This window comes from Schistocerca cancellata, chromosome 2 (genome assembly GCF_023864275.1).
Source record: "Schistocerca cancellata isolate TAMUIC-IGC-003103 chromosome 2, iqSchCanc2.1, whole genome shotgun sequence".
Taxonomy (NCBI): Eukaryota; Metazoa; Arthropoda; class Insecta; order Orthoptera; family Acrididae; genus Schistocerca; species Schistocerca cancellata.
In genome coordinates, this window is record NC_064627.1 from 835,118,254 (window position 1) to 835,135,946 (window position 17,693).

The window sequence follows — 17,693 nt, forward strand, 5'->3', positions numbered from 1 at the left end:
ATGCATTGCCATGAAGGGCAACAAAACGAGGCGTACAATATCGTAGACGTACCGCTGTGCTGTAAGAGTATCGCAGATGATAACCAAAGGGACCCAGCCACGAAATGGCACCGCGGATCACCATTCGTGGTCTTCGGGCCTTATAGCGGACGACGATGACGTTGGTATCCTTCTGCTATCCGAAGCGTCTACAGACACGACTTCGCTGGCTATCTGGGTTCAGTTCGAATCGGGACTCATCACTGAAGCCAACTGAACACCAGTCAATAAGATTTCAGGCCGAATGAATATAATGATGTTCTATTCTATTCCATTAGTATAGCGAAGGAAAATTGAATGTCTAAACACTTAATTACGCGCCCTATCCTCTTACACCACTTTCTCGTGCTTCCTGTGCGAAACACGAGCGAAGTGAAGTATTAGTAACACACTAGACTCATATTCAAGAGGATGGCGGTTAAAAGTCAGTTCGGCCATCCAGATTTGGGTTCTCCATGATTTCCTTAAATCGCTTAAAGCAGATGCCACGATAGTTTGTTCAGCAGTCTGAGCTTGATTTGGGTTTCGTTCCCAGTGTGCACGTCATGGACGGGTCGGTAAAACCTAATCTTCCTTCCAACGCAAGATACACAAATATCGTAGTAAATAGCAGCACAGCCTTCCTCGAATATAGGTTCTCGAAATTTTCCCAATAGACTTTCGCAAGAGCAACGACATCTTTCTGATATAAATGAAATGAAACGTTGCCTTCCTCCCAGACATTATCTTCTAAGTTCCCCCCGCATCTTTGGTACATTTTCATGTTGGTCTGCACCAGTACAATCCGAGCAGCACGTCTCCGTAATAGTTCGAGGACAGTTGTCATAACTACTCGACTAGTCTAGAGCTGATGAACAACCTCATATATATCTTTGATACTATATACGTGTATGGGCGCTCACTGATGTCGTCAAACGATAAAAAACTTTCTGGGCGATACAGTTCACCCAAACATTTCAGTCTCTTGCCAGAGTTTGCTCCAGGATCACGCATCTTCAGGTACTGAACATAGAGTTTACGCCGAGCAAATAAGCCAGATCTCGCATGTTCTCTCTACGCGGTTGATTAATAGTGTGTCACCGGGTCATCCGCCGAGCTGTTGTTTCCATTTTACGAACAATATTTCGACAACTGACTAGGCTGTCTTCTTCAGGGTTTCGAATATAATCATGAAGTGAAATAAAATGAGACCAGTATTGTGGTGCAAACGCCAAGTTTCTGGGAAGTGCTATTGAGGAGTTAATCGAAATAAAGATGTCAGAAAACCTAATAAACAGGGAGGGCGATTTCTATGTAAATAACGCTCAGGATGCAGAATTCAATTTATTAAAATCTCGCCGGTCATCATATACATGAGAGTTGGAAAACGCTGAGAGAATTTGCGCTTCATGGAATATCAACGCCGGCTCTAAGAAAACGAATGAGCATAAATGGGCGTAGTGGACATCAGGAATCTAACTCGGCTCTAAATAGCGGCGTAATACCAACAATAGTCACAGTCTGGTTGGAGTCCAGGCAGCGAGTACACATGACAGCAAAACTCGCAACTCGTGAAGAGGACGGATCGGTCGGTCGTCGAGATATTGTGCAGAAAATGGAAAAGAAACTCGACAGAACACCCGGTAGCAAGCTATTAAGTAAGACATGCATCATCAAGAATTCTTCACACCGAAACACCGATAACCGAAGAGAAGGCTAGTGTTCAGTCATTCGAACAGCATACTAGTGAAGAAGATCCCAGCAACGGGGCTAAAACAGTAAGGTGGATCTCCTCACGTTCCGTTAGGGTGGACACATGATCTGTCAGAAAGGTGCCATCCTCGTTGGCGATACTAATTCCCTGCGAGAGAAGGTAAATATGTTAATTAATATTTTTCGCCAGAAGTTTGTGAGAACAGGAAAATCCAGAAAACTTTGATGAAGTGTTTACGTTATCACTTTACGCATTTATTCTTTTTCTTCACTACTTGCGGGTGTTGTTCTTTAATTATATAGCAGCATCACTACCTGCTCTAAAACATGCTTTTTCCATCACGAACTGCAGTAGTTAATATGTAAGTAGCTGTGATTGCATGTGTTGCTTATCAGCCCTTGACTAACAACTTGCCTAGCAATCTCGAGCGTATATAATTGTAGCTCATATTAATTAGCATTGTCGCAATACTTGTCTAGCCATTTTCGGTTCGATAACTGACGATAACCGGTCGATTTAGTATGATCCCCACTCTGTCTCCCTTTCTTTCTTTGTGTCTCTTTCTCTCTTTGTGTGTGTGTGTGTGTGTGTGTGTGTGTGTGGACAAGATAGCGTCTTCAAAGCGTCACTCCCAGGTACATTCCACTTACAGGTCACACGGCCCTTCATACTCGACGCTCTTGTTCTCAACGGTTTGCGGAACTACTGTACATTGACCTAGGACAGACACCGTAAGTGACGTCACTATATATGTGCTGGATTCCCCCCCCCCCCCCCCCCGTCCCTATTCCTCAAAGACCTGCCTGCCACTGTACTTCACGGCATTTAATATCGCTGCCTGTTCGATCCTTGTTCTTTTTACTTATGATTTGACTTGGTTTTGCGTCAGTGATGCTGAAACGGCAGCTGTCTTATCCATATTTCCCACTAGTAGCAAGTCCAAACGTAGCCTGTGTAGGCAGCAGTAGTTAAAGTGAGATGAAGGGGCTTGGATAGACTAGCGTGACGCGCTGCGTCAAGGGATTCTCCAAAAACAGCAATCACCTTTCTTAGATGTCATACTCGAATTTTTCCACTGGTATCTCACTTGATTAGAATCATTTCAGGGCTCTGGGAGATTTGTGTATCATTCAAATCTTCCAAAAATGATAGATGAGCTACTATTCTTCGAAACAGTGCGTCTACATCGTTTCTTCTTTGTCAAGATAAACTTTATTCATGGCTAGCCTACCGACTGTAGTCGGCAGTATGATTGGAATGAGAACAGCGAACTATTTGTAAATTGATTACTTATGCTCTTCGGTGCCCTGCTTTTCATACTTAAAGATTCCCGTCCATTCAAAACATTTCGCTGTGTTTCGTGTAGCTGTAGTTTCGTTTATAACGTTTGTGCGGAAATGTAGCACGAACGACAAACAGTTTAAACAGATGGATAGATCACGTAACTAATGAGGAGGTACTGAACAGAGCTGAGGAGAAAAGAAATTTGTGGTACAACCTAATTAGAAGAAGGGATCGGTTGATAGGACACATTCTGAGATATCAAAGGATCACTAATTTAGTACTGGAGGGAAGTGTGTGTGTGTGTGTGTGTGTGTGTGGGAGGGGAGGGGGAAGGTTAAAAATTGTATATGGAGACCAAGACATAATTACAGTGTGCAGATTCAGAAGAATCTAAGTTGCAGTAGTTACTCAGACATGAAGACGCTTGCACAGGATAGAGCTGCAGGACAAACCACTCTCCGAACTGAAGACCACAACAACATTTTGTATTCCTCCTGTGGAGTGATCGTTTATGATGATATTGCTCAATGTCAGAGACTATGGACTTTAGTAGTTCGTGACCCGCCTGACACTGAAGGCACCACAAGTCGGAATGGGGAAATCATAGGGCAGTACATAAGGCTTCTGCCTACCCGTTATGACGTTGTGTAACGGGTGTTCGCGTGTTACATTGCTTGCGTACTGTTTACTTGAGCCAGAAGCAGATATGAACCCAACAACCCACTCACAATCTGTATACATGCTAGTGCCACAAAAAAAAAAAAAAAGAAAAAAGAATTATTTGTCCTGGACACAGACTGCCTCTGCCTCTCTCTCACCTCAATTCTTAGATACAAATGCGTAATGCGTTATTAAATAACCAAGCGCTCTTCCACATTTTACAGTGCTCTAGTTTCTTCCAAGCGCTGACTACTCAGTACCTACTTTCCTTTCACGCAGACTGAGGAGTCATGCTTTATTTGTGCATCCCATATGTTATACTTAACTGCATAATCTCGCTTTCTGTAGTTCCTCAGAATTTATCCTGATGTCGATGTAACATTAAATTGATATCTTCCTTTCTGATCGTACTCTGAAAGAGTTATTAAGGCGAGTTTTGAGGCGAAAACCGGAATAGTTTCTCCAGTGAGGTCCTTCCATCGTTCTTCTTCTGGACTGAAGCTCGACCACTAGCGGTACTGGTGTTGACTGCTCGTCATATCTGATCGTCCCTCCTCCAGACCGTGTTCTCTGCAGCACACCATCTACTTCCGAAAACGAAATCGATATTTCTACGTAGCCAAGCGAACACCGCGTGGAACTGAAGAATGATACCTTGAAACCTCCTATCCGTGATCTGTCTCTAAAGAGTTTCTTTCCTTTCTTTCATCCTTCGCAAGAACTTGTGACAGAACAGTTTTACAGACGCTGTCATACCAAAATACTCAAATTTCAACATCAGACAACCTTCAAGGATGTAAAGGAGATTGGTGTTCAACATGCATTCATCGACGAGGGCATTAAAGATAGTGTACAGGTTAAGATAACACAAGTGTGGAAAAGGAAATCACAATGGACTTGTTCCATGATGAGGTGGTCGTCATAGCCTCTCTTAACCACAATTCACCCCTTCTATTGACGTCTGTGCGATGGTGATCAGAACCAAGACACCCAGCACTCAAACCACGCTGTTTGCTTATGGGTGGGCGAGGAAACATTTCAAAACCGACATGGAAAGACCTCAAGGAGTGTTATAAAGGGTGACAGTGAAATCACTCCTTTCCTGGGACGTTGACTCCCACACATTCTGCGGTCGAAAACGACAGTTCGCAATGCGTTGAGCAACAGGAAGCTGTTCTTGTCAATCTTTGATATTCTCGCAACTTTCAACTCTTCTATAGGTCATTGTGGTGCTGAATCCGCATTTAACGTGATCGCACCCCTTTGGAATGCAATGCAACAGCAATTTTTGCTGTCGTGTACAGGTTAGAACCACCAGGGAGCGTTCATAACCATTCAACGGAATTGGAACGTGATTCTAAGCAGCAAAGGGTACTTTAAGGCGCGGGATTAGCCGAGCGGTCTGGAGCGCTGCAGTCATGGACTGTGCGGCCGGTTCCGGCGGAGGTTCGAGTCCTCCCTCGGGCATGGATGTGTCTGTTTGTCCTTAGGATAATTTAGGTTAAGTAGTGTGTAAGCTTAGGGACTGAGGACCTTAGCAGTTAAGTCCCATAAGATTTCACACGCATTTGAACTTTTTTTTTTGTACTTTAACATGCTCGTAAATAAACTGGCAAAGGGTATGTGTAATACCCTCCAGTTTGGCAACATCCCCGGTGCCACCGACGTTACTTTGTTGCGCACCTTGCAAACGTACCTGTCTGAAACTTTGAAAGCTGCTCTAGCACCTGAAAGTAGAAAAACCAATCCAAAGGTTTTCGAAGGGGTTGCCTAACCCTCAGGCGAAAGGTACATTACTAATGGGCTCAATAGATGTGCGTGGTTGGCACTGAGGGTGTTGCCAAACACCCTCACTTACTACTGGCTGCATTTATTGCTAAAGGTACACTTTTCTTCCTAAGTAAGAGAGATTCTTCGATGAATTTTTCATAGCATACAAACAGTAGTTACAGGTGTATGAAACTCTAGAATTTTCCAAATCTATTAAAAAACTTACTACTGGCTGCATTTGTTGCTAAAGGTACACTTTTCTTCCTAAGTAAGAGAGATTCTTCGATGAATTTTTCATAGCATACAAACAGTAGTTACAGGTGTATGAAACTCTAGAATTTTCCAAATCTATTAAAAAACTGTGGAAAATTGAGATAATTAACTATAAATCTTGAACTTTTTTTAAACATGAAGTTTAAAATGTAACAGTTCATTCATTTTTTCATAAATTAAATGACTTCTAGAGTTTCAGACACCTGTAAGTATGGTGTATATGCTGTGCAAAATTCATCGAAGAATCTCTCTTACTTAGGAAGAAAAGTGTACCTATAGCAACAAATGTAGCCAGTAGTAAGTGAAAAAATTATGAAAACTCACATGTAAAAAAATTTGTTTTATTACGAAACCTCCTGGCAGATTAAAACTGTGTACCGGACCGAGACTCGAACTCGGGACCTTTGCCTTTCGCGGGCAAGTGCTCTACCAACTGAGCTACCCAAGCACGACTCACGCCCCGTCCTCACAGCTTTACTTCTGCCAGTACCTCGCCTCCTACCTTCCAAACTTTACAGAAGCTCTCCTGCGCATCTTGCAGATCCTGAGTTCGAGTCTCGGTCCGGCACACAATTTTAATCTGCCAGGAAGTTTCATCAGCGCACACTCCGCTGCAGAGTGAAAATCTCATTCTGGAAACATCCCCCAGGCTGTGGCTAAGCCATGTCTCCGCAATATCCTTTCTTTCAGGAGCAGGAGTTCTGCAAGATTCGCAGGAGAGCTTCTGTAAAGTTTGGAAGGTAGGAGGCGAGGTACTGGCAGAAGTAAAGCTGTGAGGACGGACCGTGAGTCGTGCTTGGGTTGCTCAGTTGGTAGAGGACTTGCCTGAGAAAGGCAAAGGTCCCGAGTTCGAGTCTCGGTCCGGCACACAGTTTTAATCTGCCAGGAAGTTTCATATCAGCGCACACTCCGCTGCAGAGTGAAAATCTCATTCTGTGTTTTGTTACGTTTTTGAGCTTCCACTGCTATGAGGATGAATCCTGAATCCTTCCTGGTCATGCTGTTAAAGTTTTATGAATTTATTTGTAAAAGTATAGACAGTGGAAATTAAAATGTCCTGTGGTGCCTCTCCTGCTCCACGTAGGCCCGTTTGACGCCATACCCCCCTTTAAACTAATACTGTTTCCCAGAGTCCTTCGTCAGAGCTGTGCGTGATGTGATGAAGGCTGACGGCACGGTTTGCGATGTGTTGCAGAATGAAGTGGGTGCTGTGCGTGGCGCTGCTGGCCGCGCTGGCCTGTGTTGTCTGCGACGCCGCCCCCGCTGCCGCCCCCGCCGCCCCCGCAGAATCTTCGCGGGCCGTCGACAGCGAGACGGGCCGCCAGCAGGCGGGCGCGCCTGCAGCCTCGACTGACGATGACGACGACGATGACGATGACGACGAGGACGTCGACCTGGACGACATAACGGACGACGATGACGACGACGACGACGAGGACGAGGGCGCCGCGGCGGCCGCCGACGACGATGACGACGACGACGAGGACTACCTGGAGCGCTTCGTGGAGGACATCCTGGGAGGTGGGTCGTAGCGCCGGCGACCTCGGCCCTTGCTGCGCCCGGATCCAAGTTCTAGCCGTGCCCCACACGAGCCTCGCGTGCCGAGACACGACCAGTAGCGGCTGTGCTACCCGGCCCGACAGCCAAACCTCAGGTTCTCCACGCGAACGTCTGAACTGTAGGCAGTGAAACTGGATTCAGATCCTGAATTCTACGTTGGCTAGAATCAGTCATGCCATTCCGATTACCTAGGACACGTAGGATCAGTTTATTGTAGATCATAAGGACCCCTTCCGCGAAGGGATTACGTATTTATTTACGGTCAGAATACATCATCTCGTAAGCCAGTCTCCCTTCTCCACCATTCAATCACATTCAATAACAGAGTGGTTGTAACTTATCGCTTAAAACTGTAACTTATTGTAATTAAGCTTTCGATTCTTTATATATAACGGTATCCATCGTCGTACGCGTGGTTGTATATTTAATTATTTATATTCTCTCTTACTCTTCCAAAAAATAATAAAATTCCCATCTTGTTTTTTCTACACTCCGCATTCTGTAGTACAAGTGGCCTGCATTTACCTCCAGGTAGGAACAACAAAATGTTGTCACTGAAGAAAACCCGATCTTGATGCATAGTATGATTACGAAGTCTTTCGCGACGGAGTCCTTGCATAAAAAGTTCACGGTTTACTTGCCGCGTCAAATTTGGATAACATCCCAAGCTTTTGATCACTAACTCCGTCATCTTCGTCAGGGGTAAAACTGACTGTCGTGGACCGGTGAGGCTTCCGCTTTTATAAGCAGTAGACGGCTTCTCATTGGCTGGATGACGTCACGGTGAAAACGGCGCGTACCGAGGTGGCGGCCACTATATCCATAGATTTTCTTGGCGCACTTTAATCCAGCGTTGCTTACAGCGCCATCCATCGCAACAGGCGGAGAACTGCGAGGAATGTAAGAAGTCTTCCTCTGCGCTCTTTCTTTATCAATTGCGCGCTTCCATGCATTGCTGAGTGCATAACTGGAGTCTCTGTTGAAATCATTTTCACAGAGTCTAATTTCAACAGCTTCCCTGATGACAGAGTCCCAATAGTTTGAAGCGTGAGCAAGTAGTCTTGTTTCATCGAACAAAATCTTATGTTTATTTAACAAACTGTGCTCAGCCACCGCTGATTTTTATAGATAGCTGTTTTTCAGGTGACGCACAGCGATCGGCAACAGTTCTTATAGACTGGCCCACATAATTTTTGCCACACTCGCAAGGAATGCTGTAAATTCCCGGCACTCTCAGGCCAAGATTATCTTTCACGGGTCGCAACATCTTCTTAATCTTCCTGGGTGGCTGGAAGACTGGTCTGATTCCGTGCCGGCTCAGGACTCTGCCGATCTTGCTGGTCGTTGCACCGCAGAATGGTAGCCGCGCGATGTGCTGGTCCTCTTCATCTGTTCCATGCATAGTTCTTGATTTGCTCGAAAATGTGTTGTTTGGTGAAAAATAAATTCTCGCGCGCAGGTAACAGAATTGAACTTCCGTGGATTTTAGCAAAGAAGGCTTTTATATAAATGACAAGTCTATGTCTTGCTATATTGGTCCCATCGGTTGAGACGTACCGCATTGCCCCAATCTTCAGCATGGCTCCGATGTTACACTCTTGTTTGCTAACTTCTGTCCATAAATACACAATTTTATGATAAGAACATGTGTGCTTTCAACCTCTCAAAGACTGAAAACGTAGCTCTGCTTTATCTAACCTGATTTTTCTTCTGTTGTGTAAATGAGGAAACAAAAACTACTTCCTCTCACGTAATCAGTTAATTATTTTGGGACGCTTGGGAAACTTCCCGAGATTCTAGTCCACTAATGAAGCACTATTTATTAACTTATTTCATGTAACAAGCTATACAATCCGTTTGTAACTAACAAAACGTGTCAATAAAACGATTTTTAACACTGTGTTTGGTGCTGGATAATACTTCTTCCAATAACCTTTCCTTAACATAAATGATCAGTTCCTGTGAAACGTAGATTGTGCCTCTTTTACTATTGCAGTGCGTGTTTTTCACAGTATTGTTCGCCTGGCAATTATCTATAGAGCAATGTACAGCATCACACTCAATTACGCTCCATTAGTATTTCTTGATTCCGATGCAATGTTGCTTGTGTTCATACAAACAGATCGGTGACAAAGTGACAAGTGGTGATAAAAGTACCTGCAGTGACTGCTCGGCAGAAAACTACGCGCTAGAACGCCCTATGCACGAAATCTTTGAACTCCTTGGAGAAAACAGATAGAGACAGTTTTGAATAAAATTAAAAAATAGCGTGTAAATGAAATTCCTTGGGAATTATATTGTATTTTTATGGATCCTGAAACTGCCATGTTCCGGTCTGAGTAGGCAAGAGTTAAACCAATCAGTACTTAAAACTATCAAAAGTCGTACAGCCCTGTCTATGCGCACTAGGTACATGAAAACATACACGCTCAAAGAAAGAGAGTAATATCTTTCCAGTCTGTAGTTTCAAATTCTATTAAACGTAATATTTATGTGAAAGATTCTTACTAACAATGAAAGGAGATTTAACTGGAGCAGCAGTGCAAGAAATGTTACATTTTGTACGAAATTGTTCCAGGTATACTTATCAGATGTTTGGTCTACCTAAACGTACAGGCGTTATAGGATATAGGTTCCGCCTTTTTGCAAACACACCGCTTTTTCTTTTTACCCAGATATGTTTCAGCACCTTTGTGCCATCGTCAGTGGGTTTTTTGTTTTCTGAAAAACTGTAAAAAGGGAAAATATTTGAGGTTATAACTGATTTAACAAAGTGAGGTCTAAAGAAAGATTTTGTTCGTTTTGCTTTCCTAGCGTAATTTTAAATTATGTGGATTTGCAGGACCAGCTCTATAGCGTCCTGCGCTGATAGCTTGTCATCTGCAGACCAAACGATGTAAATGTAAATGTCGTCGGCAGTTTAATAGATCCCTTGATTTTTAAAAGCATGATACTTGGCGTGTCAAAATGTTTTGCGTATATATTTGTTACTACTCACACTTTGTTATGACTGATTCTTCTTCTTTGTGTAAAAAGAAAAAGCAAAAAGCAAAAAGCCGGAACCCATAGCCTATAATTTAACTGCAAATATTGATAGATAGAACGACAGCTGCAGATCCAAAAGATGAATACTTAACAGGCGTATGTAAAAGAATAGAAGCTTTCAAATTTGGCGATACAGAAGTATGGTGAAAATTGGACGTATAGATCCAGTACCAATGAGGGGGCACTGAATCGAGTTGGGTAGAAATGTGATTTATGGTACAGTTTGGTTAGAAGGTGGAATAGTTTGATATGACAGATTAAGAGGTAAAAAACTGAATAGCTAATTCGGTAATGGTGAGATTGAGGGGGGGGGGATTCAAATTGTAGGAGTAAGCCACGACTTGAATACAATACTAAGGTTCAAATGTATGCGGATTGCGGTAGTTATGCAGAGATGAAAAACTTGTACAGAATAAACTAAGGAAGAAAATGTGCATCAAACCAGTCTTCGGGCTAAATATTACAACATGGGCAGCAACAACAACAACATATCTAAAGATTTTGTGAAATTTATGAAGGAATACTAGATTCCAGCTAACATGCCGACACAGGAGAATCCCGCCAGGGTAGCCATGTGCGTTAACACGCTGCTTCCGAGGAGGCGAACAAGAGGATAGAAGCCGGCAGGCGGATTAACTGAAAGAGCCGGAGAGCTGGGCAGCCTGGATGTGGCCTTTAGGCGATGTGTTACATCGGTCAAGGTGAATACCGGGCTTGTAAAAAAACGTTTAGAAAAAGCGTTCTCAAACTTTCACGTGGGATAACACTAAACGCAGGCAGATGGGATACACTGATTCCGTCCCGGGAGGGGGTGGGGGGAGGGGGCAACAGAAAAAGAATCTGGCCACCCTCTAAGAGGCAAGAAAAACTGACAAGACACTTTCATTTTTTTACGAAAATTGTCTTGTCTGTACTACATTCATGGAAATAACAATTCGAAGTAATTTAACTTCTAAAGCAGTTTGGATATTGTATGGAAGTCTTACTTAATTTAAAAACATTTCATGTATCTGAGGGGATAGCAAGAGAAATTTAATAGGGTAGTCTTTACAGAAAAGTCGGACTCACATACGTTAGCATTTATCGAAGAAAATGAATTGTAGAATTAGATGCGTCATTTACTTTGCAAGAAAATATTTTGGGTATTCGAAAGAACGATTATATAGCAGCTTTTAGGTAGTGTGGCAAATGCTCTCGTCAATTTATAAAGTTGAGATAGAAACACCAGAGGCGAAGAAATCAGAAAGATAATAAAATACGCTGAGAAACATAATTAAAGGACCACTTTTTCGAAACCCCGTGATAGTCTTCCATTGCGACGTGTAAGTTTGCAGGTTGTCAAAGGTGCCAACAACGTATGTCTGTAACGGTGCGAAAGTGTGGCGCCCTACGACGTCACCATTGGGCTCGACGATGATCCAAATAGCATGGTGTCGACACTTGAGAAAAAAAGGCCCAGAAGTTAATGTGACGTGGAAGGTGGGTTAATGACATCTATTTGGCACCAGCTTTTACCACAATTCAGTCCAACGCCACCGTTGACTTGCCACATGATGGGAAGGTCGTCACACCCTCTCTTATCCACGTTTCACCCCTTCTTTTGACGCATCGGCAACACTTAGTGTTGAAATCACAGTTATCTTATGGATAGCCAAGGAAAAAATTCCAGAAACACTACCGCTCAGAACCGACACGAAAAGGCCTCAACACTGGCTTAAAGGGCGTCAATGAAACAACCCCTTTCCTTGGGGCATTGATTCCCGAACATTTCGCAGTCGGAAACGAGCTCTCAGTGCGACTAGCAACAGGATCTTCACAACCTTCGACTAGCCGCGCGGCCCGAGGCGTCTTGTCACGGTCCGCGCGGCTCCCCCCGTCTTAGGTTCGAGTCCTCCCTCGGGCATGGGTGTGTGTGTGTTGTCCCTAGCGTAAGTTATTTTAAGTCAGATGAAGTAGTGCGATGACCTTAGCAGTTTTGTCCCATAAGACCACAAATTTCCAATTTCCAACCTTCGACGCTACTAACACCCATGGAGGTTTCAATCCCTCTCTAAGGACACTGTCGAGAAAATCTGAACGTGATCCGAAGCAGCAAAACGTGCTTAGGGTTTTAGAGATCACCTGTTACTGCAGGCCCTCCTGTGGCGTGATCACGAGGGGCTGCGACATTGATATATGTGTGAATACAATGGCAAAGGCTCCCTCTAAGATCTTCAGTTTGGCAACACCCTTGGTAGAACCCACCCACATTTATTGAGATTTTTAAAAATGTGCCTTTACAGAGAAAATCTGCGAAGTGGCCCTAGATGCCTGCAGGCAGGCAACCACTTGACCAGTTGCCTGCCTGCAGGCGTCTGAAATACACTCCTGGAAATGGAAAAAAGAACACATTGACACCGGTGTGTCAGACCCACCATACTTGCTCCGGACACTGCGAGAGGGCTGTACAAGCAATGATCACACGCACGGCACAGCGGACACACCAGGAACCGCGGTGTTGGCCGTCGAATGGCGCTAGCTGCGCAGCATTTGTGCACCGCCGCCGTCAGTGTCAGCCAGTTTGCCGTGGCATACGGAGCTCCATCGCAGTCTTTAACACTGGTAGCATGCCGCGACAGCGTGGACGTGAACCGTATGTGCAGTTGACGGACTTTGAGCGAGGGCGTATAGTGGACATGCGGGAGGCCGGGTGGACGTACCGTCGAATTGCTCAACACGTGGGGCGTGAGGTCTCCACAGTACATCGATGTTGTCGCCAGTGGTCGGCGGAAGGTGCACGTGCCCGTCGACCTGGGACCGGACCGCAGCGACGCACGGATGCACGCCAAGACCGTAGGATCCTACGCAGTGCCGTAGGGGACCGCACCGCCACTTCCCAGCAAATTAGGGACACTGTTGCTCCTGGGGTATCGGCGAGGACCATTCGCAACCGTCTCCATGAAGCTGGGCTACGGTCCCGCACACCGTTAGGCCGTCTTCCGCTCACGCCCCAACATCGTGCAGCCCGCCTCCAGTGGTGTCGCGACAGGCGTGAATGGAGGGACGAATGGAGACGTGTCGTCTTCAGCGATGAGAGTCGCTTCTGCCTTGATGCCAGTGATGGTCGTATGCGTGTTTGGCGCCGTGCAGGTGAGCGCCACAATCAGGACTGCATACGACCGAGGCACACAGGGCCAACACCCGGCATCATGGTGTGGGGAGCGATCTCCTACACTGGCCGTACACCACTGGTGATCGTCGAGGGGACACTGAATAGTGCACGGTACATCCAAACGGTCATCGAACCCATCGTTCTACCATTCCTAGACCGGCAAGGGAACTTGCTGTTCCAACAGGACAATGCACGTCCGCATGTATCCCGTGCCACCCAACGTGCTCTAGAAGGTGTAAGTCAACTACCCTGGCCAGCAAGATCTCCGGATCTGTCCCCCATTGAGCATGTTTGGGACTGGATGAAGCGTCGTCTCACGCTGTCTGGACGTCCAGCACGAACGCTGGTCCAACTGAGGCGCCAGGTGGAAATGGCATGGCAAGCCGTTCCACAGGACTACATCCAGCATCTCTACGATCGTCTCCTTTTGAGAATAGCAGCCTGCATTGCTGCGAAAGGTGGATATACACTGTACTAGTGCCGACATTGTGCATGCTCTGTTGCCTGTGTCTATGTGCCTGTGGTTCTGTCAGTGTGATCATGTGATGTATCTGACCCCAGGAATGTGTCAATAAAGTTTCCCCTTCCTGGGACAATGAATTCACGGTGTTCTTATTTCAATTTCCAGGAGTGTACTTCGCAGGTTTTCTCTTTAAAGGCATGTTTTTAAAACTCTCAGTAAATATGGGTGGGTTCTACCAAGGGTGTTACCGAAATGAAGGGAGCCTTTGCCATTGTATTCCGACTTTTGTCAATGTCACACCCCTCTGTGATCACGTCACAGCAGGGGGTGAAACAGGGCGGCTGTAGAAGCAAAATCAGCCTTTGCTACTTCAGATCATAATCAATTTCCGTAGAATTATTTTGATGATTTTGAATGGTCCATAGTGGTTCCATCCTGTACACGAAAGCAAAAATTGGATCATGCTGCACTCAAAAGTGGTACGAACATGTTCAATGGGTATGCAATGGCGGGGGAGGGGGGGGGGTTTACGGGGGTGTCAGCAGCGTCGAAGGTTGACAAGGACTTTGTCCTATTCCTTATTGCACTGTGAGTTGTTTAGTCCGCGAAATGTGCGGGAATTAACGCCCCAAGGAAAAGGAGTGGTTTCATTGACGTCTTTTATGCTCCCCCTGAGGCCTTCTCGTGTCTAATCTGAGCGGTGGTGCGGGTAGAATCTTTTCTTCGGCCACCCATAAGAAAACCGCATGATTTGAAGACAGGGTGTCGCCGTTCTGACCTCCATCGCAGATGCTTCAAAAGAACACGTTAAATTTGAGTAAGAGGGAGTGTGACGACCTTACCATCACGTGACGTTGGGCAGAACATCTGTGAAATGTGGTGCAAAAGTGACGTCATTAATCCACCTTACACGGCACGTGAAGTTCTGAACGCTGGCCCTTTTTTCGCGTGTGTCAACAAGCTGCTGTGTGAACCGTCGTCGAGGCCGAGGGCGAAGTCGCTGGTGGCCACGCTTTTGCAGCGTTACAGAGAAACGTTGTATGCACCTTTGAGCCCAATTTCAAACTTGTACTTAGCAGTTACGGTGTTCCGGAAAGTGCTTCTTTAAACTGTGTTGCACAGTGCAGATTACAAAATCGTTCATCACGCCTTTGAATGATGCACGAAATCATGAATAGCAGCTGAGATGTTCATACGTTAGTGACGCAAGATCACTTTTTGAAATTCCAGCAGAGAAATATCCTGTAACAGTTTCCAAATTCTAAAATTCTGAAACTTCCCGGTAGATTAAAACTGTGTGCCGGATGGAGACTCGAGCTCAGGACCCTGCAAGGTTCGCAGGAGGACATCTGCGAAGTTTGGAAAGTAGGAGACGAGATACTGGCAGAAATAAAGCTATGAGTACCGGTCGTGGGTCGTGCTTGGCTAGCTGAGTCGGGCACCTCCTGTAATGGAAAAAAGACTGAGTGAATGGATCCACGGGTGTCATGTGACGTACGCCCCGACAAAATGCAAAGAACAATAAAGGCGAAGGTCACGAGTTCGAGTCTCGGTCTGACACATACTATTAATCTGCCAGGAAGTTTCGTACCAGAGCACACACCGCTGTAAAGTGAAGATTTCTTTCCAAATTCTGATTTACACTGAAATTTCGACTCTCGATCGGCTTATCCTTTGCAGTACAGGGTTTTCAACATCATTCAAAGGTACGTCGAATGTTCCTCTAATCTACTTCTATCTTTTAGAAAAATCATTTCACAAAGCATTTGATCGTTCTCTTCCATTTATTTATTTTTAAGTTTTGCTGGAGATAAATAAAATGTTCCATATCCTGTTATTATTAAGAATATGTAGATCAAGTCAAAGAAAGTTTCATTTTATGGTGTGATTTGCGATTTTTTGACACTTCATTTACGTAGCTAATAGCAGCTGTTCGTGAAATATTTCAATTTTCCCTCAAGTCACTAATTATATTCGCTTAATTATTTTGATTACTTTCAAGCAACTAAACTCTACTTTTCTTTTGCAAAACTAAACCTCATTCTGGTCAATTTCATAGCTCATTTGCCTATTTGTCCGTTCCCCACTCTTGGTGTGGCTACCAGAAAAGTATTTTTAGCGCTCTGCGAAGCGACATTTGCTTTTCTCCGAAATGTCTTATTTTAACTGTCATGTAGAGAAGTGAACCAGAACTTTTTAATAAGTCAAATACAGATTATTTTGTGTCACACTTGCTACATACGACCACAGTCAGGTCTAGAAATTTCTTGAGCTGAGTAGCAATGTAGTTAATAATTTGGCACTACAGATTCCCTTATGTAATTATAATTTGCAATGATCAGCAGTCACAGTTTCAGAAGGATGAGTGGGATTTTGAAAGAGCTATTCATTTAGAAATTATCATACGTAAAGATCACAGAAGTGAAAGATGAGAGAGACAATCTCCGTATTCCGTTGGACAGATTGTTTGACTGGCTTGTCACGGTTAAATGTTTTACAATAGCATCAGTAATTTTTCCGCTGTTTGAACGTATAAGCAATTGACTGTCCTGTAACTCAGAAATCATATAAGGCGCAATTTTGGACAGTAGGTAACTTTTTGGATACTACTTTTGTGTTTGAAAAAACCACGTAGAATAGACTAAAAACCGATTTTAGAGACCATTAAGACGTCAGTAGCACCTCACTGTCAGTAATGAGACATCCACAGAGTTAATGTCACTGTTCAAGCTCACAAAACAGCTGGGCACTAACGCAACACGACAAATAATTCCTAAGTAATGGAATCAGTCTCATTTCTCTTTTGACACATCTCGTAAAATATTCGGAACACTGTCTAGTTAGACGTTCGCCAAAGGAACTAAAAATGGCTCTGAGCACTATGGGACTTAACTTCTATGGTCATCAGTCCCCTAGAACTTAGAACTACTTAAACCTAACTAACCTAAGGACATCACACACATCCCTGCCCGAGGCAGGATTCTAACCTGCGACCGCAGCGGTCGCGCGTTTCCAGACTGTAGCGCCTTTAACCGCTTGGCCACCCCGGCCAGCCGCCAAAGGAACTAATCCATTCAGCTTATCGCCTTGCAACTTTTATGAACACGTGTAACACGTTGCGAAAATTTACAGAGTTCAGTCTGAACTGCAGCTGCTAGTTGATAAACTGGCCAATTTTTCGATGAAGGGGAAGATGACCTTCGATATATTTGATACCGGAAAAAAGCTCTGCAGCATTGTAATCGTGTATAGGTGGTCAAAGAAAATTTGTATCACGACAACTATATTTACAAGCGAAATGAGCGCTGGTGACAGAAACCATATGCATCATCGAACTGATAAAGAAAGCCAGCTCCTTTAGCAGTGATAAAACGTGCACTACATTATACTAGTAGTGACCGCTACCTGCTTCGTACCATAGCCGTCACATTAAAACCCCTCTCGTAACGTAAGTAAAACTAGAGGATGTTGGTATATGAGAAGAACATTGTGAATTCCATGAGTAATGAAGAAGGATTAGGTTTCAACGTTCTGTACCCGTGGAGCAAATTGCACGAAACAGTAAAGTATAGTTCGGCAAAAGTTTGAATCAGCCGGACGAATAATAATAAGCAGAATAATTCTCTGATGGCGAAGCCAAATCGTCTATTATATTCGTTCGTAATTCCGTTTTATAAATTCTTGATGAACATTTCATCTCTCTCTCTCTCTCTCTCTCTCTCTCTCTCTCTCTCTCTCTCACACACACACACACA

General features: G+C 44.5%; 1 protein-coding gene across 1 annotated transcript in view; it reads left to right on the top strand.

The window, feature by feature from the left end:
- The window catches only part of LOC126159126 (dentin sialophosphoprotein-like), a 136,425-nt gene that overhangs the window by 45,081 nt on the left and 73,651 nt on the right, over positions 1-17,693 (top strand). Inside the window, exon 3 of the mRNA XM_049916493.1 lies at positions 6,915-7,240. Coding sequence (XP_049772450.1) covers positions 6,915-7,240 — 326 coding nt within the window. The remainder of the gene's footprint in view (positions 1-6,914; positions 7,241-17,693) is intronic.